Source organism: Myripristis murdjan, chromosome 5 (assembly GCF_902150065.1).
Source record: "Myripristis murdjan chromosome 5, fMyrMur1.1, whole genome shotgun sequence".
Lineage (NCBI taxonomy): Eukaryota > Metazoa > Chordata > Actinopteri > Holocentriformes > Holocentridae > Myripristis > Myripristis murdjan.
This window is the reverse complement of record NC_043984.1, coordinates 3,616,479-3,644,431: the sequence shown is the minus strand read 5'-3', so window position 1 is coordinate 3,644,431 and position 27,953 is coordinate 3,616,479. Positions and strand designations below refer to the sequence as shown.

The window sequence follows — 27,953 nt, the reverse complement described above, 5'->3', positions numbered from 1 at the left end:
ATCATGTCTTATTTTAAGTGTAATGAGATATTTTGACTAGAAATAAGACATTTTTGACTTGAAATAAGACAAATAATCTTGTTAAGATTTTGAGTTTTTGCAGTGGACAAGATAGATGGAAAGAAACAGAGCAGTACAAAGAAAAGCAGACAGACCCCGTGTTGCTCCAGCCTCTCACCTCCTCGCAGCACCAGCACATTGACCTCGCTGCCCACCGGCAGGTCTTTGAGGATGTCCACCACTTGGGCGTGGCTCAGCGTCTGGACATTCTGCCTGTTGATCTCTTTAATCACGTCTCCTTTCAGCAGGCCGCGGCACCACTGAGCATCCAGGATCATCTTCACTTTCTGGCCCAGCGGACAGTCGGCGATGGCGAACCCGAACCCTCCAGGCCCCTTCACCAGCGGCACGCTCACCAGCTCCGGCTGCAGCATTCCCGTGGCCTCCCCCTGCCTCCCGTTGGGCAGGGCGGCCACCACGGGCCGGCCGCTGGCGTCGGTGGTGACGTAGTGGAGCTCCTGCGAGGAGCCGTGCAGGACGTCGCCTTTCACCAGCAGCGGCTGTCCGTTGATAAGGGGCACGGCTGTGACCACCTCGCCCCCCTGCAGGGCCTGCTGGGGCTGGGCGGTCGGCGGCGGTGGGGGAGGGGGAGGAGGGTCGTCGCTGTCCAGGTCGACGTCTGGCGGAAGCTGATAGCCGCGGCAGAGGACCATGTCCACGTACTGGTTGATGGGGATGGACTGGAACATCTGCACCACCTCTGGATGGGTCTTCCCCAGCACGCACGTCCCATTGATCTCCACAATTACATCACCTGAGGGAGAGAGAGAGGAAGAGAGAGAGAGAGAGAAGGGGAGAGAGTCACAGGGAAATTTCTTCAGATATTTACTGTAGACATCAAGCTCCCTACATCGCTTTGGAAAGTGTTCCTGGCATCGCCACACTGATCTATCTTCTAAAATGTCCTTCTCTTCGCGGCTCTCATATTTTCACTCTGGCAGCCCCTTCTGCCTCTTCCCTTTCCCTTCATCTTCCGCCCGCCGTTCGCTCCTACCTTCTTCCTCTCCTGCCTTCACTCACTCTATTATTGAGCAAACCTGAACAGTGCTCTCAGCCACATCATTACTGCGCCGAGGAGAAAGGGGTGTCGTTTTCTGTCACATCTCACCATTGAGCCCATCACACATAGGCAATGAGCGCGCACACACACACACACACACAGAGAGCTCACAGCGGCTGATGATGTGCAGACTGCCGCGAGGCAATAGCAAAATCAGAAACTGAAGAACAAAGATGTTAGATGGCTTCACACCCACCGTAATCTGACAGTGCCACAAAACTGTGCCCTTGACAGAGCTGGAGCTGTTGTTGTTGCCTCGTTGCTACTCACGGGAGAGCGTTAGGGTAAGTGAACACCACAGAGGTAGAGCGGGTACCTCCAGGTGTATCATGTTAATATCTGCCTCTACAACTAACGTGGCAGCCAAATAACATTTTACAATGGCAGCGTTTTTCGCAATTTCTGGTATGTACCTTAGGTCTAAATGGCTAATCAAGAAAGTTAACGGAAGCGGTTCTGTGGTGATTCTGGGAGCAAGGTGAGTGCAATTTGCTCACCAGACGCCATCTTGTTGTCCTGGGCCGCTGGGCCGTCGCTGAGCACGTTCTTCACCTGCAGGAACTCGTCTGTGCGGTCGCCCCCGATGATGGTGAAGCCGAATCCCTGGGCGCTCTTCCTCAGGGCTGTGTGGTACATCTCCCCCTTCAGCTGGCCGGGGTCTGCCGTGAAGCCAGACGCGGCTCCCTTACCTGTGTATGTGCGTGCGTGCGTGAGTGTGTGTAAGAGGGTGTGGAAGTTGGATGGGGAGGAGGAACGTGTGATACAGAGAAAGCCTGAATTAATGACAGGCTATATCAAACATGACTGTAATCTCAAAACAGAGTTCGGCATCAAAAGCAGCATCACCGAATTAAAGAATTAATGAATGCACACTCCTCTTGAAAGACAGCAAAATCCTTCGATGTCTGCATTAAACGTCAATTATACGCATAATGTGCTAAGGATCAACACAGTAATCAGCCACTTCTAATTAACAATCATGTTATACATGCTTGAACTAGATAAACCCATCAATAGAAGCCTTAATGTGCAACCCTGCTGTGAAAGAAGGCTGCAAAACACAAATGAGAGACAAAATGATATAAAATGTTAGCTTTAGTTGCTAATTTACTTGTTTGATGTGCTGCATGCCATTCATTACAGCGTTATGGATCAGAGAAGTGATGTAACCCATCTGAAATTGTTCAATTTAGCACGAGGCTCTTTCTCAACTTTCCACTGCAGCCAGTGAGACAGAAAAAGCAGGTTTGTCGGTGGAGCTGTTTTATAAGTTGTGCAAGGAACAACTTAAGGTCAGTGGCAACATCAATATGAACCGGCAGCTTGGCTGTGGCATACGCAACACAGTAGATAACAAACTGTCAGGGTCACACTGTATTAAATTGGGCAGCTCCACTATTGGCATTACTGTGCTATCAGCACTTTAGATCACAAGGCACACCATTTTTCCCTCCCCGCCTGGCTGTCTCTGGCCTGAGGTGGGTTAAAGCTTTGACTCAAGAAGAATAAAACTGAAGCCAGCCGGTGTCAAACGGTGAAGATTCCAGCGACTGTGTGTTGGGAGAATGTGTCAGAGTGCGCCTGTCACTTTGTGGGAATGCCACCGAGAATCATTTTACCTTTGGAAATGGTTTGTCATTCAAGGTAAGTGTTAGGAAGGCTACTTTAAAAGTAGATTTTACAAGATACCAGTTTCTTCATGCCGGAATAAGCCAAACGGCAAAGCCTCACTCAAGAGAAATGCAGTGTTGTCCATAAAGGTAGTTCAAACTTCTTAGTACTTCAAAAATAATAATCACATCTACAGCCAACAATGCCATATAATAATAAAAAAAATCACGACTAATTAGGATATTAAAAAAAACAACAGTATGATAGTTTGAAAAATGTGGAAAAAAACAAGCACAAATGTCCTCGCTTGGACATGTAATTACTAGGAACCTGAGTCAGAGACAGTTCAGATATGAGAATGCCCACATCTGACTCATTTCCTGCATTGTGTCATCTGAGTTCAACACTGCCCCTCACCCCCACACACACACCTTAGGAAACAAGCGGTGGGCCGTAAGTGTGTTTACACCAATGGAAGAAGACGTACCTGAGCACATATTAGGACTGAAGTAAATATTGGATCTGTTTTTCCTGAGCCACAGATCTTCCCAATATATTCTCTTGACTGTAAACTGACATTTTTTCAGATGTATCAGGAGAAAAGTGGGTTTGTTTGAGCCCTGCTCTGTTTCAGCTAACTGCTGCAGAGTTGCAAGGCATTAAAAAAAAAAAAAAAAAAAGCCAACTGTGCCCAATTAGGAGACAGGAAGTGTATTTCATTTTCATATCACTGGCTCCAATGGCCCTGCATCATCTTGGTCAGTTCAAGTATCTTTGCTTGAGTTTGGATTCAAACAAATAAATCAATCTGCAGTCATCACAGGAAGAGGTGTAAGAACGGGTGAATTTTGGTAACACTTTGCACAGGCCTTCTTCCACTGTATCACCTCTCTGGAAACGTACAACAGCACTGTGTAGCTGCCAGACAAGAAAATCTGTAACGGTGTAACAACATGATTTTAATGAAACTATTCAAATGCTGCTGCAGGGATATGGGAGATTTTCACATTTCCTTTTTTTCTTTTATTCCTAAAAATTGAGAAATTCAGAAAAAAATAAGCGAGCGCTAAAACAGCTACCCAAATTTGACAGATAAATTACCACCCATCTAATGCAATTAGTATTAGTTAAACTACTAACACTTGTTAAGATTAGCACTTCAGCGTCGATCAGGAAAGTGAAATAGCACGACAGACGTAAGCCTAATGGTGGCATAAGCCAGACTCAAATATGAGATGTCATGAACAGATGGTATTCACTTTTGGATGCATTTCCACATGGCGTTTTGATTCTGGAGACTGTTGGGATGTAAGATCAGACTTAACAACGTCACATCAATGCATGTCCACATAAAGCCTGAACATGTCTGTCATTTGTATCGAAATCTGCGTCTGCATATGCTTTTCCAGCCTCTGCTCCATCTACTTTTACACACACTGTGGCTAGATGTGGCCCGGATTTTCACAATTCACAATTTGAGGCGGATTATTTCCACATGACACGCGAAGACACAGTAACAATGTTCGCAAAATATGTCCGGACCTATAACGTGCATTTTGGGATGGCATAGATAAGCGATGCCAGGACATTCCAGGACAGCTCGTGCCACTGCAGCTTTGCCTGGTTTCCCCCAAGGTAAAAATATCTTGGTGGGCTTTACAGCTCGGCTACAAAGTAACAACTGCACATTTGCCCGTTTATTAGGGCCCGAGCGCTGGAACAGCGCGAAGCCCTATTGTTATTGTAGTGATTCTTTCTTCTTATTATTATTACGTGTCATTAGGCCTTAATTTGACCCCCTAAACATGCTCAAAAACTCACCAAATTCGGCACGCACCTCAGGTCTGGTGAAAAATTCGATAAAATGGAAAAACGAACCCCCTAAGTGCAAAAATGGGCTCGGTAGCGCCACCTAGGCACACAAAGGCAGCCCCTGCAGCCCACAGGAATGTGCTAGAAAGACCAAACCAACGCCGAAATGTAGGTCTCATCAAGCCCTACAATTCACGCGCTGACACCCCCGACCTAAAACCAACAGGAAGTCCGCAATTTGCGTTGCAAAGTCACGTTCTCACCCAAAATTCCACCTTTGAACAAAATCTATCTACTCCCAGGGCGTAAATGTCAGCGGCTTGAAAATTTAACAGATGACAGAGGACACAGTGCTTAACAAAAGTTCTGAAGGATTTCGTCATTACTCGATTAGTTTGGATTTTATAAGACCTCCAAGTCAGAGTGACCAGAGCCAAAACCTCATTTTTTCCCATGGAGTTTGGTGTGAAGAGGCTGACTTTTGGCACTAATTAAGCCCCTGGAGTCTAAAGTAAAAGTCTGACAGCTTTGAAAACTATGCAGATGGAAAGAGGACAAAAATTCCTACAAAAATATGTAGTTTTGATGTGGATTGGACCAAGTTTGTGGGAGCTGTGAAGAGTTTTCTAACATTTTTGACTCTGGTGTGCTCTGCTCTGCACTCTGCCTGGACATGTGACTCACTCTAGCTGCCTCAGGAATGCGCAATACACACCCATTGTAAGAGCTCAGAGGGAGCAGAAAACACTCTCAAACTAAAACTGCCATAACTCAAAAACGGTAAAAGATAGCAAAATCATGTAAATGGGAGATTTATAGATCCGAGTCTCGTGACTCGTTTCAGCTTTGAATCAAGTCTGTAACTCAAACGGTGACCGAGCTGTGACGCCTCAAACAGGGGTGGGTTTTCTGGATTTCTCCATTGGATTGAATGAGGATTTCTCTGTCTGCCTGCATTTTGGTGTGATCATGCCACAGCTGCCAGTACTCCTGTCGCTCACACACTAGGACTTCCGCAGCCTTTCAAAATAAAAGCCCTAAACTCTTTCAAAATAAAAGCACCGAAAAATACCCTTAAAACTGGTTTCCCCTATTTTTGTTGACATTCTAGTTGAAACTGTCTGGGGCTTCTAAGGAATTTAAATGAAGGCAGTCTCATATCATGTGATTCAGCAGTTATAAACAGCCGGCCCAGATATGAAGGCCTGTGAATGAGTGGAAGTTATCACAGCCAGTGTGGACTCCAGATGTCCTGTTGCATGGATCAAGCAAAGCTCATTTACATAATCACATTCAAATTGCTTGATAAACTCAACATGGAATGCATTTTTTTTTCCTCCCCTGTGACAGCCGAAATACTACTCTCGGCTGCATATTTGTGGAGAAACAGCTAGCACAGGAGTGGAGGGAGGAAACATGAGAGCACACACACACACACACACACAGAGGACGTGAGAGTGGCGTGTGCAAGCCTATACTTGTGTGGGAGAGCCCGAGGAAGGTGTCTGTGCCAGTGTTTGTGGGCAGACGTTTGAAAGCCAGCGGCAGAGGAAGCCATCAGATCCGTGGCATCAAACAGCCACGTTTTCTGATTTCTCAAGAGTGACTCGATTGCGTCGCAAATCTCCGGCGACAATATTCAGCGTAATTGACAAGACGTCTTTGTTATTCTATCAAGAGAGCAACGGCAGCTGCCGTCGTCGAGAAGGCGGCATCAATAGCACAACTGAAAATGACTCTCGCTGGGAGGCCAGGAGACAACTAATACCAAACACACGATGCACACACAACCGATCGAAGGAAAAGCAGCCATGGAGAACGTGCGGGCACAAAGCGTGGCGTGGCGGCTGGCTCACAAACACCACAGAGGAGTCTCCTATGAAAACTCCCTGGGAATCTCCAACCTTGGAAAACTGGAACAATCTGAAGCCTAGCCCGAGGTGTAACCGCCGATTGATGATGTTTTGGTTTCATCATAGCAACCGTCTGACAGCTCACTAGGTTGTGTAATCAGGGGTGAGATGGCGGTTTTTCCTCGGTCCCCGTACACCTGAATTGCAGAGATGTCTTATTATGCTTGGCCTCTCTGATGTGCTGTTCCGCCAGCTGTTGCCGCACTCACCACTAAAAGCCGCCCTCCTCCCATACATTCCCCCCCTCTCGCTCCAACCATTTGCCTGCGCCGTACACAGCTGTCTGTCTGCGCTGCTGCAATCTATTATACATCCACGGCAATGAAAGCACACTTATTTCATAATGTTTACTGTGGGAGAAAAAATAGCGTGTCAATCCAAAGAGCTGAGCGTTACAGCACAGGAGCGCTGATAAAAACTCGAATTATCTGGAGGACGCGGGGAAATAAATGTGGAAAAGTTAGCGACGCTTAAGGACCCTTGAAGGTTGACACGATCCAACTAACCTTGTGCGAAACGACGACTTACAAACTCCTTTCCGTTCCGAGGAAACACATTCATCACACCGCGCTGGCTGGGGTCAAAGGGTCAGCATTTATACAGAGCACAGGCCAAAGTAATTAAACTACAATTACGCGTCAGACACTTAGCTGATGCTGGTGCCCAGAGTGATTTGCGGAGTGGGTAAAAATAGAATGAGCTTAAATTCTTTCACTGAAAACAGTACAAGCCTCCAATAAAAGGAACTGCAGGGGTCAATGCCGTAGCTATTCCTGTGTCGCTTTACTATTTATGCTGAACAGTGAGAAAATAGGTTAATAAATAAGAGTGAAATGAGAGGAGAATGACAGAGAAAGTGGCAGAGGAGGGTAAGTCCAGAGGGGAATGTTTTGTTTCGTGAACTCCTGAACTTTTTCCACAAGAATACTGTAAGAAATGATGATAAAAAAAAAAAAAGAAGAGCAAAATGAGGCAGGCTTCAGAAACGAATTTTCCTTTTCTCCCCCCCCACTCTCTCTCCTATATAAGTAATGAGTTTCATCTCTTTTGGGTAACTTGGGTCTCACTGGAGTTTCCTGCAGACTGTGTGAGCGAGAAACTCACCGGGAGCAACAGAGGAGACCCGAGGGTGAAATCACAGTCATTTGCGCACACGTGAAGCCACAGTGTCTCGTCGCGATATCTCCAAAGGTCACCGTCCTTTGCGTTAACAATATGTAACTGCACAGCAACTGTAGCTTTCTATGTGCAGAAACGTATCTGTATGACTTTTATATGTTGTCCCCGCCCTGACCTTACAAACACTGAGTGAGTTAAAGAGGGTAACCTTTCGCGTCGGTGCTGTGTTTACCTTGAGGAGGTGCGCTGGCCTGTTGGATGGCAGCCGTCTCCTGGCTCAGCTTCTTCTTTGCCTCCAGCACCGGGTTCTCAAACTGGGTTTTCTGGTTGATGTGGCTGGAACATGAACACACTCAGATTCAAGAGCAGTGTTTTGAAATTCATAAGCGTGCATTCATAATCAGGGTTGGGGAGGTCGCTTTTGAGATGCAGTAAGTTACAGATTGCTAGTCACTCTGTTAAAAGTGTAATAAGCAGTGTTGGGACCAATTACTCACAAAACTAATAAGTTACAATTACTAATTACTTCTGTAAAAAAGTAATTTTGATTACTACTCAATTACTGCTGCAGAAGAGTAATTCAATTACTGGGGAAAGTCATTTTTATGATTACTTTTTTCTTTTCTTAAATCCTCTTATTAATGCACATATTTTTGCGTTGCTGTTTCAGTGTGGACATTGCTGTCAAATTTCATCTATCATTGTCAGTGTTGGCCACGTTACTTTGAAAAAGTAATACATTACAGTTTGAAGTAGTGATGTCAGTTAGTCAGGATGGGGAATTGAACCCGTGATCTTCTGTACAACAGGCGGCGAAACTATCCGCTCTGTCCGACTGGTTTGAAAATTGACACACCGCTTTTTCTCCACAAGACGCACATTTTTCAAACAGGATAGTAAAATAATAATAATAAGTATTAGTAGTAAGTAACGGCAAGTAACGGCGCATTTTATTGTCAGTAATGGTAACGGCGTTACAACGGCGTTACAACGGGGGAAACAGTAATTAAAAGTAACGCCGTTACTTTGTAACGCCGTTAGTAACGCCGTTACTTTGTAATGCCGTTACTCCCATCACTGGTAATAAGTAATGTAACTATTTTGATTATTTCATCAAAGTAATGTAACTTAATACATTTGCTTGCTTTTCTAAGCGAGCAAATGTATTAAACTTAAAAGTCCTAAAAACACAGGTTTAAACCAGGCAATGTAAAACCTCACAATAAACTCAACACTGACTGCCCTTTATTAAAAGTTTTTCAATAGTAATTGTAAATCAGAATGCAATCACAAGTCTGTAGATCACAAACAACAAACTTCCTTGAAGTGGTAGGCTGCTGGCCTCAGGCCTGGCACGCCGGCTGCTTCAAGCCACACGCTTCGATTTGATTGGCAGACGAGAGGCGGGGCAAATTCAAACAAGAGAACCAATCAAAAACAGTGCTCAAAAACTGTGAGCATACTGCCTGATGAATGAAGCGTGTCAGGATGTAGAGACAGCTGCTTGGAAGCCACCCTCACCCTGATGGTGTTGTATTCAAATTTGTCCCAGTGGGTATGATGACCTGCATTCTACATATCCCCCTTTGTAATCACCAACATTTGGATTAGTAACTGTAATTTAATAACAATCTTTTCCTCTGTAACTGTAACTCATTACAATTGCATTCATTGCGTAATTTAATTAACCCCCCTGTTATGTTCACATTTTCGAACATCTTTTATGTTTGGGGTCAATTTGACCCCTGCAGTTTAAACTTCCACAAAATTATTATAACTAAAATTGTCATCAAAGTTTATGTGTCAAGTACTTTATGTTTCTTTGTTGATTACCTAAATAGCCCTTTAAATAAAACAGAACCCTGCAACCCCCACTTGTACATCCAGTATTCCTATTACGCCACTATGGAAAAATATGCAAATCACCATAAAATCTCACTGATTGACCTAAAATTGGAAAGAAATTTTAATTTTTGGTGTTTTAATGGCTTTATATTATTTCTAAGTACAGATTTTTGTTATTTATAACCAATGTGTTACAAAGTGTGTACAGGACATTGAAAACATATCATCATGTCAATTTCATCTTTACCCGGTAGAGCCCATTACATTAGGAACACTCATTAAATATGAAGCAAAAAAAATTATGTTAATCATTTATTTAGAGACGTTAAACATTGGCTGGGGTCAAATTGACCCCAAACATAATAGGAGGGTTAAATATAACTACTCGCATACAACCAGTTACTCCCCAACACTGCTCATAATATGCACACAGTTGTGCTCTGACACGTTCACCGCCTGTATGCTGTCATTTATGAATGCATTTTCCTATAAATTGGCCTGGATTTTCTCAAAGGGCCATGCTATGGAAGTGGCATCATTATAAATGCATTTACACACACACACAGCACACATAAGGCTAGCTAGCATCCTCTTTGTGTGGGGAAACTCTACCGTGGCTTTTAGCCATTTAATATTGTAGGAAATGAACCCCTGACTGCCAGCAACATCCTGTTCCTCTACAACGAGGTAAACAGCCTGTTGTCCCCCTGGCGTACAAACCGAAGCCATTGTTTCATACTGTGTTCATTTCAAGCTAAAACACTGGCAGCAGCGAGCTCCATCTACGTGCCATTGACTCTCCCTGTCCAAACAGTGCCACTTTCTCTCTCCTGTCGCTTCTACCTAGGAGGGATCCTTCTGCCGTCTGAGCAATAAAACAACACGAGCGTTTCCATTTTCTTTTCATCACAACAGATTGCTACCTCTCCTTCCAGCCCCCACTCTCCTGCCTCCCCGCGTTCCTACTTGAAAATCTCTCCGCTCGCTGCACCGCCGCTATAATGGCTGTTTCACTGATTTCCTGCTGGGGTTGGTAAGCACAAAAACATATTCTGTATATACAGACAAATACAGACAATATGCACAGACACACACCGACTGTGCACACACACACACACACTTGCTTACTTACACAAACACAGGGGGAGAACTCAATCAATGCTGTGTGTGCATACATGTCCCTGCCATGTTACCCACAGAGTTCCAGCTTGCCACCCACTGATAAACAATAGGAAAATCCTTCAGCTGTTCTCCAGGTAAATGCTTGGAGCTTGCTTTCCTTTCCACACGTTACGTAACGCAGAGTATCATGAAAAGTGTTCAAAATAAGCTGTGAACCATTTGTTTATTTTTAGGCGGCATTGATTTTAGCCGGTTCATTGTGAATGCACCCTCGGCGGCGTAATGTGCACTTGCCCTCTAACCTTTGTAGTGAAATGCACACTGCACATGCATGTGTGTGCCTGTGAGGCTTATGCAAAGAAGCAAATGATGCCGTTTGTCAAGGGGAGTGCTTTGGAGTTACATAAAGGCACAGTAACAGCGACAAAGGAGTGCAACTTACTCGACGTAGTACGTGCCATACTGTGGGTCGTCAATTTCCTCCCAGCCGTAGGGCAACTCTGCAGAAAAAAAAAAGGGAAGAGTGGCATTGTGTTCAGAGCATGCAAATACAGAGCACACGCAAATAACAGAGCGGGAGAAAGAGGGGGAGAGCAGGCACAATATTCTGCTAACAGTCAGTCTGGGAGTTGTAACGCATTATGTAAGGGACAGCAGAAGTTGTAGTTTTTTTTTTCCCCCCCGATGGAGACGCTTAGCATAGGAAAGTAGCCATGAAAATAGCCTACAATAATTTAGTGAACATTTTTTTTTTTGTGGTTTCAACAAGCAGGCTGGCTGGAACGGCTGATGCACGTCACGCCCTGATGAACATATGAGGCAGAGGGAGAGAGAAAAAAGAGAGAAAGAGAGAGAGAGAGAGAGAGAGAGAGAGAAAAGAGCTCTTCACGCAAGAGAGAGCTTTGGGGTTGCTTTTCAGAGGCAGCGCACCGACTACCTTTTCCGCCCGCCTGTAAAAATCCATTAAAAACAGGCTGGAAGGGCCCTACTAATTCAGCCATATCCACTCTCTGTCTCTGCCTGCACTTAGCCTACATTACCATCCCGGGGACAAGGAAAACACGCCTGGAATTCCAGGGACAGACACAAGACCCCACTTTACATTGACAAAAACGGGGACAAGTGGCCGCGACGCTCGGAGGTACAGTGCGTATTAAGTGATGCGTTATTTCAATAGGAGGTTACACAATCCGCCGACATCTGCGAGCCGGCTTGCTTGTGTATGTTTGATGAGCTGTGTGCATACGTGTGAAGTAATGCATGGCACAATGCGCGGCGTGTACAGCAAAGGGTATGCCCATGTGGGAAGACGCGTACAGTGGTTAATGGAAGCACTCGGTGCATGCCAGAGTCGAGCGGCGCAGTGGATTTCCAGGGTCTACATACCTCCATCCTCACACTTCTCAGGGGGCTTGGCCTTCTTAGCTAAGCGGGGGTCCAGCCACGTGGTCGTCTTGGTATTATGACTGTGGAGGACAGAGAGCACCCAGTAAAGATCTACAATAAGAACCTGAAAACAGAATTCCGACAGCAAAGACATGCTGTGACAGAAAAATGACAAGCGTGTACTCCTGTGTAACATGATCTGCTGCACAAACATCATTGGATTCGACAAAAAAAACCTTTTGATCCATCGGTTTACATTCAGCTGTCACATCATCATGTGTGTTTAAGTGGCTTTTTTTTTTCCAAAGGAAGAAAAAAACAACCTTTGAGTGTGAAACACGACAAGCTCGTGACAAAACTCGAAAATCATAATGGGCTTCAGAGATCCTTAGAGACAAGTAGCTCAGAGCCAAATATGAATAAAACACACGCATTCACATGCACACACATATAGATGCACATATTTATTTAGGTCACTTTGGGGGACGTTACATAGACTGACATTCATTTCCTAGAGACTTATCCTAACCCCAACCGTGAGGACTAGGTGCCTAACCCTAACCCTAACACTATCTGACAGGACAGGGGGCCCCACTTTGCTCCAACACGTAAACACGGAGGGGACGAGGTGATTTCATAAGGCTGGACCAAGTCTGACAGCTCCTGCCACCCAGTCCCGGGCATCAGGGGCTGCCACATGGTTTCACATTCACTCGGAACCGTTAGCATGTTGAGGCGTGTTGTTCTTCAGGGTTGTGGCAGATAAGTCACGGATGTGGGCCTGTGCCTTTTCTCTAAAAAAAAAATCACCTTGCAAGCCACCCATGATACCAAAATTGGAGATGGGTAGGTGTTAGATATGGAGTGTATCATTCCTAACACCTAACCCTTACCCTTACCCTTACCTTAACCACGGACCCAATGAGCCGCTTTTTATAGACGGGAACACAACTTTTGTCCTCAATTGAACAAGCTGTCCACATTTAATAACTGTATTTAGAGGACTATATTTATGGCATTGTCCCAAAAACTAAGTAGGGGAGAGTGGGGTAATTTGTGCCAGGGGCAAGTAGTGCCACCCCTGTTATCTAGAAAACCATAGAAGAAGTTGGTCATGTGACCACATATTTCTGAAGAGGCATCCATTTCACTAACTCTGCAAAGAAGGGAGACACATGGCTTGAGAGGTAAGCACATTTAAGTTCAAAAAACCTTTTTTTGCCCTCCAAAGTAAAATTTCCATGATCAAGGTTTTTTGATTGCTGTGTTTGAACATTCATTCATTCATTCATCTTCTAAACCGCTTATCCTCACTAGGGTCGCGGGGGGGTTGCTGGAGCCTATCCCAGCGCTCATAGGGCGAAGGCAAGGAAACACCCTGGACAGGTCGCCAGTCCATCACAGGGCAGTGTTTGAACAATTATAGAAAACTTTGAAAACAGTTCACACCATGAGTCTATACAGTTAGCATGATGTTAGCTCAAAACAGCTGGGGGATGCATTTTTTTCAAAATGGTGGGCTTGGGGTAATTTGTGCCAAAGGGCCTGGGGTAAATTGTGCCAGTAGCACAACTTGTGATTATACTATATATTACTTTATTGTATTTTATTGTTATTGTACATTGTCTTCTTACCTTTAATCACTAAAACTATTCAGATTCAGATGAAGATGATTTGCAGGTGCTCATTTTGGAATTTTTATTTTGTGTTCATGTGGCGCTAGGCCTTGTTATAGAAAAGTGGCCTGTGATCTTGTTAAAATAATAAATAAATGTTAAATAAATAATTTTGTATTGAATTTGTTTTGCTTTTATATAGCATTATCATTTATGAGATTAAAATGATCTGTTTTACTTCAATTATCAATGGCACAATTTACCCCAGTGTATTCTCTCTAATGGCACAATTTACCCCGCACCGGGGGCAAGTTGTGCCACAAAACCACTTTTTTTTCGAAAGCTATATTTCTCAAACAGTTTATATAAGATCCAAAGTGATTGTTCCCAGGGATACACAACATCCTAAACTATATGTGCATATTTTAGTTGGAGGCATTACTGTAATCCCCTCGCTTTAAAGGCACTTTAAGTAAAAATTGGCACTATTTACCCCACTCTCCCCTATTGATTTGTATAGCAAAACAACTGAAGTTGTCTTTATGAGAACACATGAAAAAAAAAAAAAAAAAAAAAAAAAAAACCTGCGTTAGGAAAAAGAAAACCTCGTGAAACAGCTGGGGCTGTCACCAGGAATAAATCGGAGGCTTTAAGCCTCGCTGGAGCTCTGCGCTTTACATTCTAAGCACTAAGCTCATTCATCTATACCATCTATCTGGGCCTGGATTCCTCTACATTCATGCCAGTGAAGTTTGCTACCACGTGAGGATGCGTTTGATTGCATGGCCACTGAATTTGTTAACTACATATTTTATCTATACTTTTATTTATTTATTTATTTATTTTTATTTTTTAGCTTATTATGTATTATCTCACTTATTGTGTATACTTATATGTTAAATTGTACTTATATACGAGTTCGGTACTGTTGCTGTTATCACTTACTGTTTTTGTTATCACGATTTTTTTTTTTTTTTATTTATTTATTATTTTTTGTTTTTGTTATTCTGTAATTTTTGAAAACTTGCAGAACATAATGTAAGTATTGGAATACAATGTACATCACCCTTCTGCAATAAAAAGAATTATCAAAAAAAAAAAGTACCAATTTTATCTAATTCAGTCTTTCTTTCAGTTCTTCCTCCTGATTCTTGAATTGCAGTTTTGCACCATTATCCAATTGTCTGCAAATCATGCGACAAGTTGATGGTAAGCCCTTGTTGCCCACCCGGCGCTGAACCTGAATCCTCTTTTGGGGCATCGCATTACCCCGTGAGCTACCGCATGTGCAGCACAAAGTGAGTCAGCAATGTCATTAAACTCCGATACTGATTACATATTGATAGTGATGCTGATTAGATACAGTCATGTGCGTGCTATTATGCAAAAGTCACCAGCAGAAAATAAATGTCATTCTGTATGACATCAGATACACAAATGAAACTTTCATTGTTGAGCCTGGTGCCCTAAATCCCAATCATTTTATGCGTACCTTATACACCTGATCAGTTTGTCAGACTGTACATAGATATAATCACCCCAGCATATAGTTTATATCACAGGGCATGATTCAACTCCATGTAGTTTAGCTCAGCTGTAAGAAACATGTTATTTTCTGCAGGGCACCTCCTGTTGAAACACTGTGGATCAGCTGTGCACTTAGCATGTATAGGGATTTACTGAGAGTATTTGTTTACTCTCTGAAATGCATTGTCTGACCTTTCGGAACAAAGCCTGATGGTGTGTCACCGCTAAACATGAGCTGTTAGAGGTATTGACTTGCTAAAAGGCTTGCACAGCAGACCTCTAGTTTGAGTTAAACTCCTCAAGAAAGATGTGTATCCTTGCAATCTTGAATTTGTTCCTTATGTCTAACTTACTCTATGAAGTAGACCATGCCAGTCTCAGTGTAGGCCATCTCCCAGTTAAGGGGCAGTGGCTCCAGGCTGTCGTCACGGGGAAGAGAGCTCCATGTGCGGAAATCCATGGTGTTGCTGGACTGGGTGTAGCTGGGCACCGCCTTCCTCCAGTCTGCCCCGTCTTTGTGCTCTGGAAAGGAGAGCGGAGTGATAGGTGGAAGGTGAAAGGCAGGGAGGGATAGAGCAGACGGAGCGGGAGGTTATAGCCCGCGAACACACCTCAACCGTGCCTCTTCTTCTTTCCCCCAGCTTGCTGCCAGGGAGGGGAGATGAGAGGCAGCGCGTGATGTCACTCAAAGATTTGCATGAAAGTGATGGTGTGTATGTGTTCGCCAAATGGCTGGTTTGCATTTGCATGCAGTGTGAATGTTTATGCATATGTGAACATATACACTCCCTCTGGGTTGCAAAGATAGAGACAGAGATTGATATTAGAAAGGGCTATTTGCACCCCGGGGCCATTTCTGCATGATAATTCTGTGGCAGCGCTCTTCATATATATCCTTTGGCTTTGTAGTCACTCCCCTTTAATGAGAAACTGCTCTACAATGAACATGAAACATCTATGCAACAAAGGCCTTCCTAATTCACTTACCACTCCATGCCTTCCCTCAGAAGCTGATAGTTGTAAAAGGATGAAACACACGTCCCTTTCATCCCTTTCTCTTTATGTGGAGCTAACCTCCTCACTACAGTGTATGATGCCAAAAAGATAAGTTAACCACTACAAAAAAAAAAAAAAAAAAAAAAGGCATTGATACACGCTGTATTCCCTTAAGATCATTTCACATGAATGATAGATTGGTTTGTGAATTTCTTACAGAGCACGTCCACAGAACTTCTCAACAGGTTTGTTTATCTGCAGGATCTCACTGCAAAAACTCAAAATCTTACCAAGATTATTTGCCTTATTTCAAGTCAAAAATGTCTTATTCCTAGTCAAAATATCTCATTACACTTAAAATAAGACATGATCACCTCAGAAGTAACTTGTTTTTAGACAATTGTCTCTTGTTTCAAGTGAAAATTTGCTTGAAACAAGTGAAAATTTGCTTGTTTCATTGGCAAAATTTGTTTCTTGTTTCTAGCTCATTTTCACTTATTTCAAGTGAATTTTCACTTTTTCCACTGGCAAATTTTGCCAATGAAACAAGCAAATTTTCACTTGTTTCAAGTGAATTTTCACTTGAAACAAGTGAAAATTGTCTAAAAACAATTTACTTCTGAGGTGATCATGTCTTATTTTAAGTGTAATGAGATATTTTGACTAGAAATAAGACATTTTTGACTTGAAATAAGACAAATAATCTTGGTAAGATTTTGCGTTTTTGCAGTGCTGAAATATTTTGATCCAGAAAAAAACACAGACATTGCTTCATATCAGCGGACACAAACTCACATGTATAGGCTTGCATACGGAGGACGCATAAATATGCACGCATAAATGCACAGTGCATGTCTGTAGATGGTGTTTGTGCTCAATTCATGAGAACAGTTGGAAGACGAGCCTGGGGGCAGCGCCTGGAGAGGAGCCGAGGTCATCAGTGGGGTTCACAGTGGGGTGAGGGCCTGCTCGTTTGGAGGAGTCAGACGGGATATGTGGGCAGTGGAAACGGGGAAAGGGTGACGAGGACAGCAGGAGGAAAGATGGAGGTAAGCTACAAGTGGAGGGTTTGGAGATGCACTGTAATGCTCACATTTTCCATTAACCTCTTTCTCATTCGACCATAAAACCGTCCATCTATGGCCGGTCTGAGCCATCTCTGCCGCGGCTGTGGGTTGCAGCAGGGCAGTCATTTGTGACTGGTTTCTTTCCATAAAAAGGCCTCCTGGATTTCTGAGCATCGTTTCATGTTTGATTTCACCACGACGGAGCAAACAGTGTTTGAGTAAAGAGACTTTGGAGTTCTGTGAATCCTATATGTTTGATTTTTGTACAGCTGAGCAAGCAGTGGTAAAGCCGTGATGTTCAAAATACTTTTGTGTTCTGTAAAGAACAATGACGTGCCATTTCCAGCTTAGGCTCGTTTTAATATTAACTCCCGTTCACTAACTTTAAAAAATGCTCTGGTGCACAGTGTGTAACCTATTTCTATCAGAGGGCCGTTCTCCTTGTGAGCATCAAGGGCAGATCGGCTCCTTGGAGAGCCAAAGAGAGCTCTGTCCTGATTGATCACACACACGGTGTCCTGCTCTATGCATGAGACTTCCTCAAGGTGACCCGCACTGTATTAGAAGGTCTAGCTGCTGTAACAGTAATGAACATCTCAAGTGGAATGTGTGTGAACAATGTAGTATCACATTTGAATATTTGTGTGGGTAGGCGAAGCTGTGCCGCAGCTTGAGGGACAGTCTGTCAGCTTGTAGTAGTGACGGCAGACAAGTGTTAAACAGGACGAGTCACTTCAGTGTCAGGTTAACTGCTAATCACAGAAATGTATATTAAAGTGACACTCCGAGGCTTTGTGACAGATGTAATGTTTTCTTGTGTGTGTGATGTGATGAATCCCCCCTCCATCTGACGCCTAATTAAGAAAAACAAGCCATAACAAGCGTAAATACTACTTGATCCAGGTCTGCTCAACAGCACAGACTTGACTGACAGATGGATAAGAAACAGATGAGGAGAGAGCTTAACAGAGACAATCAATATATATGCTTAGGTGAACATGGTTCAGTATTTTAATGCTGCTTGATGAACCTGGTGCACAAGAACTAGCACCCGGTGGGCTCATTCAGCTGCATGCAATCTGTAGTGTTTAAGTGTTGCAGGAGGAATGGACAGTGACTTTGCCTTGACATGACAATTCCATTTACCAAAGGAGGCACGGTGCACGGCGGCATCACCGTTACTTAACATGACATTCTGTGCTTTGACATTTACTGACCAGGCAATCCATTGACCAGCGCTGGCCTTTCATCATCATCTTCCTCCTCGGGGACCACGCTGTCCTTTCTGTCCATCTTGCTGACTGAAGTGGTGCGTTTCCTGGGGACCTCGCCGCCGTAGTCTTCATCAAACAGCACCTGGTCCACCAGGTCAGGCTGCACCAAGTTGGGTTCTGCCGGGGGCTTCGGGGTCCCGTAGTAGTTACCTTAAACAAGACAAGACAAGGAAAAGCAAAAGGGAAGGGGTATGGAATGAGTTGTCGAGAAAATCAGACAGACAACAAAAATTCAAAATCTTACCAAGAGTATTTGTCTTATTTCAAGTCAAAAATGTCTTATTTCTAGTCAAAATATCTCATTACACTTAAAATAAGACATGATCAGCTCAGAAATAACTTGTCTTTAGACAATTTTCACCTGTTTCAAGTGAAAATTTACTTGAAACAAGTTATAATTAGCTTGAAACAAGAAACATATTCTGCCAATGGAACAAGCAAATTTTTACTTGTGACACAAGTGAACAAGAAAATTTTTACTTGTGACACAAGTGAACAAGTAAAAACAAGTGAAAATTGTCTAAAGACAAGCTATTTCTGAGCTGATCATGTCTTATTTTAAGTGTAATGAGATATTTTGACTAGAAATAAGACATTTTGACTTGAAATAAGACAAATAATCTTGGTAAGATTTTGACTTTTTGCAGTGAAGAGGAAGAGCGCCCGGCTTGCAGAGCATAAAAGAAAAAGAGGTCCTGTATGTCAGTGAGCATAGCTATATATGGCCTGTGAGTGAGAGAGACACAGTCAGAAAGATCATCCACCATGTCTAACCGAGCCACAATTCGCCGCATTTAAAGCAGATATTAATTCCCTATTAAGTCACAGTGCTCAAACTCGCCTGGTTAGTACAATGTGAGAGGCTGGCCTCCTATACGAGGCTTTCACCTCTCCTGGGCCGCTGCCTTGTTCTCCCTGGGAAGTCGCTCCATAGGGCTGTCATGAATCATGTAACATTAAATTCACTTCACTTGGAATTTGCCAGCAACTAATTACACTGATCATTGAATACAGCAATTATCTATCTCTCAGCTAGCTTTTTTTTTTTTTTTTTTTTTTCATTCCAAATGAAGAAAAACCTTGTGGTACAGATTATAAATATTCAGTGGGATAATAGCACTCTGTAAAAAGAGGGAGAGAGTGCAAAACTTAGTTAAATCATTTGCTCATTTAGCTCATAGGGTGATCAATCTATGGCTGGTGAACAGTCTCTGGAACTCAATTTAGGCGTAGAATAAGTAATTATTCAACCTCCATTAGGATTATAAATAATGTGCATACTAATTTGCATGCCTACCATTTTTTATGATTATTTGTTTGCTAAATGTCTCTGTGTCAGATGTGTTTATGCAATGTTATCATATTAAGTTTTTGGCAATTCATTTGTAAGGTCAAATATTTATTTGTTTTTTTTTGTAATAAGCAATCAGCAGATTGAGCCTGCTCAGCTAAATCGTAATTCATAATTGGTTTAATTAAAGAATAGGGAGAGATACCACTGGGAAATAGGGATTTTCAGCAAATTAATTAGCCTCCATAAACTTGATCTTATTTTCATTTGGACCAGGCTTAGAATGGGACCGTGTTATGATGAACCTTTGATGTATCTATCCATGAACAAGCACACATTACAAACGCTCTACTGTAAGAGAGCCATTTATCAACTCCAAATCTTTTCAGCGTGCTACAAAGAGGGAAAGTTGACAATGGCGTGCAAAGCCAAAAAAAAAAACCCCAGAAGGCTCTGAGGGAAACATCCCAGTCATTTTAGCAGCTTTGGAGCAGGATACAATAACACTGCAGTGGCTTCTTTGATAAGCGAGCCCATCTCTCTCAGTCTGGAAGTCTCATTTCCTCGGGCGTGCTAACTACAGTATACAGCAAACTGGGTTAATGCAGCTGTGCTCATCTTCCTCATAGCGGTAGGAAGGTTGATGAGGAGGAGGAGGCTGAGGGTGGATGAAAGCCTCCCTCCCCCTCCCCTCTCCCCCTCCTCCTTGTCACATTCCAGGCTCCGTGCTAGCCGAGCGACACTCATCCGCATTTGTCAAAGATGGCTTCATTAACAGCGGTGGCAAAACGATAGCAGGGAGAGATTGGGTCTGCTGGCTAATCCCCGCCTGTCTCCTGTCGCACGTTGACATTCATCAGCCAGACGCCACCTCTGTGATTAATTACTTACAAACACCACGTCTCGTGGCCCCTGATAAATGTGTGTCGCAGATAGAGAGGTGTGTGAAAGCACCAAGTCAGGGGAGATTTGCGGCAACGTTTGCCATTACAAACGGCGGGGAGCCTCATAAGCAGATGAGCGGGGGGAGCTTGTCCAACGTTACTTGTGATCCACATGTCAGAGGGCTGATGAGCCAGGGAAGATGGCACGGCAAGCAATTCCATGGTGGTGCAATCAGCTACTGGTAACGAAAAGATTCCTGATGTCAAGGGAACAGTGCATGAGCTGCACAGGGTCACAAGGAGACCTTTGTCTTTCCACGGTCATGAGCAGCCACGTTTGACATCCTATTTTGCACCCCCACAGTCACATGATAATCAGCCCCCGAGTGTACCACATTTCACAACTAATTCATGAATGCTACACTCCCACTCACTTACAGCAACTTCCTCTCAAAAACCAGCCCTGTTTTCCCTCCTCGTTAAAATTGGAGTCATTATCACAATGGGGATTCCAAAACAACAGTTTTGAAGTGGATCCCACTTTGGCAGAGTCGCGCATTCCCTGCTAACAGATTAGTGATGTCATTTGCCAAAAAAAATCTCTCTGTATGCACAAATTCATTTTCCAGGCAGCTGTCCCTTCCGTCTCGCACTTCACTGCACTGGACTGTTCATGTCTTGTCTGGCAGTTCTGTTCTGCTCTGTGAGCATGACCCCACCTGAACCCCGAAGGCGCTGAGTTGGAGTGAGGGGCCCACAGCCCAGAAAGGCTCCCTCTCAGTGCCTGGCCCAGATGGCTGATGAGTCTGCTCGGCATGCAACCTGGGACCTCCCAGACCAACCAGGTCCACCCAGCATGTCCTCGATCACCACGGATCAGCCTGAACTCACGGAATGCACTGCAAAAACGCAAAATCTTACCAAGATTATTTGTCTTATTTCAAGTCAAAAATGTCTTATTTCTAGTCAAAATATCTCATTACACTTAAAATAAGACATGATCACCTCGGGAGTAACTTGTTTTTAGACAATTGTCTCTTGTTTCAAGTGAAAATTTGCTTGTTTCATTGGCAAAATTTGCCAGTGGAAAAAGTGAAAATTCACTTGAAATAAGTGAAAATTAGCTAGAAACAAGAAACAAATTTTGCCAATGAAACAATGAAATTTTCACTTGAAACAAGAGACAATTGTCTAAAAACAAGTTACTTCTGAGGTGATCATGTCTTATTTTAAGTGTAATGAGATATTTTGACTAGTAATAAGACATTTTTGACTTGAAATAAGACAAATAATCTTGGTAAGATTTTGAGTTTTTGCAGTGTGCAGCCTGACCCCAGCAGGGTGGGGACGGACTCTGAGCATCCGAGACCCTGATTAGCCTTGTTGCGGTGTCATGAAGGACAGCCAGTTGGTCTACGAGGTGGGGGGTCAGCAGGGTCATGGATAACAGGGAGATCAATAAAACTGTGGAAAAGGCACCAATATAAGTTGGAATGATGTTACAATTAGGTTGTTACAGTATGTAATGCATAAAATGACCCTCATAAAATCTTTTCTAAATTGAGAATGGCTCTTATGTACCAACCATTAATGTAACATTAACATAATACACATTCAGGAAAGTCATTTGGGACTATTAGTGAGACCATTAAGATGAGCTAAGGATCCCATTAGCACAGCACCTTGAGCACAGCTCACTTATGCTTAGAAACCAGACTGAAGGCAACTCATGAGCTTTCCACTGTAGGAACGCAACCCAAGTGACCTACACTCTATTCTAGAGGAGGCCTGACCTTGTTTGTTTCCCACATGCTTATGTGAAGAATGGAAAAAAAAAACACAAGCTGCACTTCAAGCACATCTAAATGGAGTAAATCGCCTCCGCTGATCCGATTACTTCCAGCTCGTCTTTGAGTTGGCTGTGGTGCTGTGAGATCAACCGTCTCCGCCACAGTAGCCATGCAAAGTTTGTGCTGACTGGGTTTCAATGGGACTTGGGGAGAGAGGGGGGGGGGCATCCACTATCAGACTTTTCAATTCACTCTGGGGAATCGTAAACTGCAACCTTCCAACTGTTGAGAAGCTAATCCACACATCTGCACACAGCCAAGCTAGTCCCGCTACTGCTGCAAAGCTTTGAGGGCTTTCCATTGAGAGCCGAGGAGCTCAGAACGCCTTTAAATCACCCACCCCCCACAACCCCCCACCCCCTTCCTTTCTGCTATGCTCTCTCTCAGCCCGCTCTCCTTTCTATCCACAGTCAACCTCTCTATAAAGGTGTAAATCCCACCTGGCTGGAGCTCAGAGATGAAGGACAGCTAGTGGGCGACTTGGCAGCTCCTGAAACCTGATGTTCATTTCTTAGGTGATCTAAAGTCTGTCTCCATCCCTGCACAAGGGAGGATGGGATTTGTTGTGTGTGCGTGTGTGCGCGCGTGCACGTGCCCGTACGTGTGTGCATCTCCGCGCGCGCACGTGTGTCTGTAACACACACCGGGCACGGACCGCGAGGCTGGCGCTGCGCCTTAAGATGCTCATTCTCCGGATGAGGATTTGACTTTATCTTTTAATTCTCCATCATGTAGGGTGTGTGTGTGTGTGTGTGTGTGCGAGACGCCGCTGAATGGGAACGAAAGAATGGCGCGGGGAAGGTCCATTCACATGACCAGAGGTTGCTCCTCAAACATTTAGAGAAATCCTTTCCCATTTCACAGCAGCCCGGATTTGCAGGAAGAAAGAATGAGCTTAAAGAGAGCGAGAAGATTATCATGTTATTGCCATAATCATTGGGCAATGTGAGAGAAATCCTCCGTTCCAATCCCTTCATGACACAAATACACTGAGACGGTCTGACTTTCCAAGGCCTCTGAATGCGGGGCAAGTGCTTAACTTCTATTGTGGTGTAAGGTGATAGAACTGGTAAGACTTGGCCATTCAACTGTCTTCTCCGTGCTCAAATATCCTTCCCTGTGTAAACTTCCAAACCGATGGGAAAATATGTGCACTTGCCTCCCCGTCATAAAATATCAATCTCGACTGACATGGCGGTGTTTGCTATGGTTACTTACTCTCACACAGGGGGGCAATGAAAGTCTGTCATTTGGGCCGGGTTTTGTACTTTAAATAGCTCGAAAAGTTTCAGCTACCAGTGGTTTTGGATGCTCGCGACGAACCAAGTCTGACTCCTCGTTTCTGTGTGTGTGTGGGCAGAGAGGAGCAGGAGGCTGGTTTATGCTATGAATAAAGCATGACTGGAGAGTAAGAACACAAGTGGTACCTCCTGGCGTGTGACTGTGTAGCCAGCCGGCGGGACCAGTGGGCTGACAGGTCTACATGGGGTCACCATCAGACGCTACACTCCCCTGTATGCACACAAGGCGGTATACTGTGCATACATCCATTTGTGAGAGACACACGTGGACAGGCAAGTGCATCTTATACGGCGTAAGTACAAAAGCAAGTGAGCAAATCTTTATTTAGATAGAATCTTTCAAAACCACACTGCAAAAACTCAAAATTTGACCAAGATTATTTGTCTTATTTCAGGTAAAAAATGTCTTATTCCTAGTCAAAATATCTCATAACACTTAAAATAAGACATGATCACCTCAGAAGTAACTTGTTTTTAGACAATTGTCTCTTGTTTCAAGTGAAAATTTGCTTGAAACAAGTGAAAATTTGCTTGTTTCATTGGCAAAAGTTGTTTCTTGTTTCTAGCTAATTTTCACTTGTTTCAAGTGAATTTTCACTTTTTCCACTGGCAAATTTTGCCAATGAAACAAGCAAATTTTCACTTGTTTCAAGAGAATTTTCACTTGAAACAAGTGAAAACTGTCTAAAAACAATTTACTTCTGAGGTGATCATGTCTTATTTTAAGTGTAATGAGATATTTTGACTAGAAGTAAGACATTTTTGACTTGAAATAAGACAAATAATCTTGGTAAGATTTTGCATTTTTGCAGTGGCAGGATCCCAAAGTGCTTCACAACAAAAGTAACAGCAGCAATATAAAAGAATTGTAATATAATAAGGACATAATGACAAGACAGACAATGAAATCAGACACATACATAGAAAAACATCAACAAGAGAGACAATAAAATCACAAACAGAGATAAAAGAGATTCCAACAGTGGAAGGCTGACATGAAAAAGGGAGTTTTGAAACAATCGAGTGTGTTTGCTGAGAGGCTCTCCCAGAACTTAGGAGCCGACACAGCAAAATCTCCTCCTCTAGTTTTATATTTGGTTCAGAGGACGGCCAGGAGCCCTGAAATCAGACGTGACCATTCAGTTCTCTGGGGGGTCAATAACATATGATGGGGCCAGGCCATTAAACGCTTCATAAAAAACAAAACAAATCTAAGTCCAGCTGGGATGTCATTGGCAGGCAGTGCGGCGGCAGCATCTAGGAGTAATGTGAGAAGCCTTGCAGCTGCAGCTTTGGACTGTTTGTAATCTGCTCCTGGTGGCTTGTCTGAGCCATGTGAACAAGAAATAATTAAGATGGAAAGAGATAAAAATATGAATTAATCTTACCAAGTATTGAAGAGTAAGCAAATGAAGTACTATAGCAATATTTCGTATTTGGAAAAAACACTTTTTAACAGAATTATTAAATTTAAAATTAGAGTTGAAGATCAACCTCAATTTTATCAGAGTTCATTTGGATGATATTATAACCGTCCAGTCCTTAGCTGCAGCCAGACAGTCATTCAAGGTGTCGACATTGATAAGTTCCCTGGATTTAACAGAAACAGAAAGTTGGGTGCTGTCTGCATCACCATGATAAAAATACAACCAAAGCCGCGAATAGCGTGTTGCGGGGGAAGCACACACGGAGAAAACAAAATACGCCCCAGGACTGACCCCTGGGGCACCCCGCATGTCAGGGGAACACAGACCTGGGAGACGTGATCCCAAATGGAGACAGAAAACCTCTTATTAGACAGATAAGAGGAGAAGTAGATGCACTAACTCCATTCTTAAGTCTATCAGTCATGATCGGTGTTGTCAAAAGCAGCACTTTAATCCAACAACCCTAAGATGGCAACTTCACCCTGACGACAAGCATAACAACGGAAAATAATTGAGCAGTAAGTAATCTGTTTTACCCAGGTTTCATACAAGTATAGATAGATAGATAGATAGATAGATAGATAGATAGATAGATAGATAGATAGATAGATGACAAACAGTATCTATCAATGTGGTCAAGTTATTGGTGGATACATGCAGTGTGAAGTCTACTCTAGCTGTACTCTAGTTGTCATGTGTGGTAAAACACTACAACAAAAAATTACATTCCTGCCCTGATTTCCAGAGCATTTCTATTTATATATATATATATATAAAAATAGTAAACCCAGCTAAATATGGATTTTGTTGATTAGTATTATTTTGGAGGACTATCGTCCTCATTCACCAAGATCTGAGGGACTGCATTTTCTACAGTAACACATTCCGGCAGAGCTGAGTGGGCTTTATAATTCTAATGTAAGGTCAGATTGTTAAAATAATCTTAGGTAAAATCGGTGTACCGTGCTCATAAGTGAACAGTTACTGTACTGTGGAGTGTAGCAGAGGATTACAGGTGAAGAATCGATCAGACAGGGACGGGAGGAATAAAAACTGAGGCTGTGTTCTGATTGGATCGGCCCACTCTCTTAGTTGTGAAAGTAACTTTTAATTCCCAGCAAAATTGATCATTTGACTCACAGATTCTCACAGTTTCATGATGTTCTCTACACCCAGTGATGAGAGTAAAACACATTTTAATGGAAAATGACATATTTTAGTTTATCATCCCTTACCATCCCTTTAAGGTCTGCATTTTTTCATCACTGGCACACACCCACCCACCCACACACATGAACACACACACACACACACACACACACACACACAGTTTGGAGATACTGTTGCTTGCTGGATTGTGCAGTTCATCTCAAGGGCTCTGTGTATCCCTGCTAATCTGCCTGTCACTTCCCACAAGTCTTTAATCATGCTTCACTGATCAATACATTTCATCCCACTTGTCACATTTCACTAAGGCAAGCTGTAAGTCATAATGACTGTGAATATCGAGCTTACATTTACTCCATTATAGAGACCTGTCACTGTAAATTGTGTACATGAATACATGAGTATTAAATGCATGCAGCTACACACACACACACACACACACACCGCCATATATTCTTCACGGTGTGATGGCACCTACCATCATAGGTGCCACTCTCCAGTAGAAGTCCACTTTCCTCTAGGATCCTGAAGTCTCCGACACTGATGAAGTTGTAGTCCACTCCTGGCACCTCCCCCTCCCGAGGAAGCCGCGTGGTGCCTGGAAAAAAAAAACAACAAAAAAAAACACACATAAGCAGGTCTTAACATGTACTGGATAAGAGGCAGAGGCGTAGGAACGTGTGCATACAGAGAAAAGAGCTTTGTGCAAAGTTTCAGCAAGAGGACATCCACCTCCACTCTGGCAGAAAGACTACAAAGTGTTTTTACAGGCGTGATCAATCGGTGATCACCCTGCAAATGAAAACTTCTATTCCACAGACACGACACATCTATTTTAGAAAAAAATCATTACTTGACAATCATCATTCACAATCTATAAAGTATGGAGGAATCGGTCTATGAAAGTGGTTTTTTTTTGCCATCAATCATTTTGTAAGAATAAGTGGCACTACACTCTGAAATGGTAGATCTGCCTTTTCTTGAATAAAAATCTTCAAAAAGGCCTTGGTGCCTGTGAAATATCAATAACTGATGAAAACCTGCGGAGCTTTGAACAGCGGAGTTCATGTGTTCCTCTGAGTAACAACAGCTCCTGCTAATAAGTTATTATTAGGATGTGCATATGTTTTCTCTTGTAAGTACTGGTAAAATGAAGAGAACAGGTAAGTTAGGGATGCAAAGCGGGTGTTCTTTATCTTTTAGGTCCACACCATCACACACAAGTGAGTGTACATGAATACAAAGGCATTTTCAACATGCACTTTGGTCGTATGGCGAAAGCCGCGGCCTATTTTAGTATTGATGGGAAAGATCCCCTCCAGGATGAATATCTACAGGGCATAAGTGCACACTGAATGACGATATTAGCATGAAGATTATGTAAACCATATTTCATGAATAAATAAGCAGGCCTGTGCCACACTGAGCTCAAGGCTAATTAGGTTTGTGCTGCCAAACTTGTAAACTCCAACACCAACAAAAGGGTTCTCACATTTGCACGGATGAATTGCAACGACTGTATGGGAAGCAGCTGCACGGGAGGCAGAATAAAACACAGAGCATAAAGACATCGCCAGTGTTTCATTCCACAAACACCTCTGCCACTGCAGCTTAACTTAAGGCTC

General features: G+C 43.2%; 1 protein-coding gene across 1 annotated transcript in view; it reads right to left on the bottom strand.

Moving 5' to 3' along the window:
• The window catches only part of magi3b (membrane associated guanylate kinase, WW and PDZ domain containing 3b), a 162,046-nt gene that overhangs the window by 19,886 nt on the left and 114,207 nt on the right, over positions 1 to 27,953 (bottom strand). The window contains exons 3-10 of the mRNA XM_030052035.1: positions 26,807 to 26,926; positions 18,352 to 18,558; positions 15,425 to 15,593; positions 11,929 to 12,008; positions 10,985 to 11,042; positions 7,808 to 7,911; positions 1,618 to 1,809; positions 179 to 814 (exon numbers count right to left, since the gene is read on the bottom strand). Of these exons, the coding sequence (XP_029907895.1) occupies positions 179 to 814; positions 1,618 to 1,809; positions 7,808 to 7,911; positions 10,985 to 11,042; positions 11,929 to 12,008; positions 15,425 to 15,593; positions 18,352 to 18,558; positions 26,807 to 26,926 (1,566 nt within the window). The remainder of the gene's footprint in view (positions 1 to 178; positions 815 to 1,617; positions 1,810 to 7,807; positions 7,912 to 10,984; positions 11,043 to 11,928; positions 12,009 to 15,424; positions 15,594 to 18,351; positions 18,559 to 26,806; positions 26,927 to 27,953) is intronic.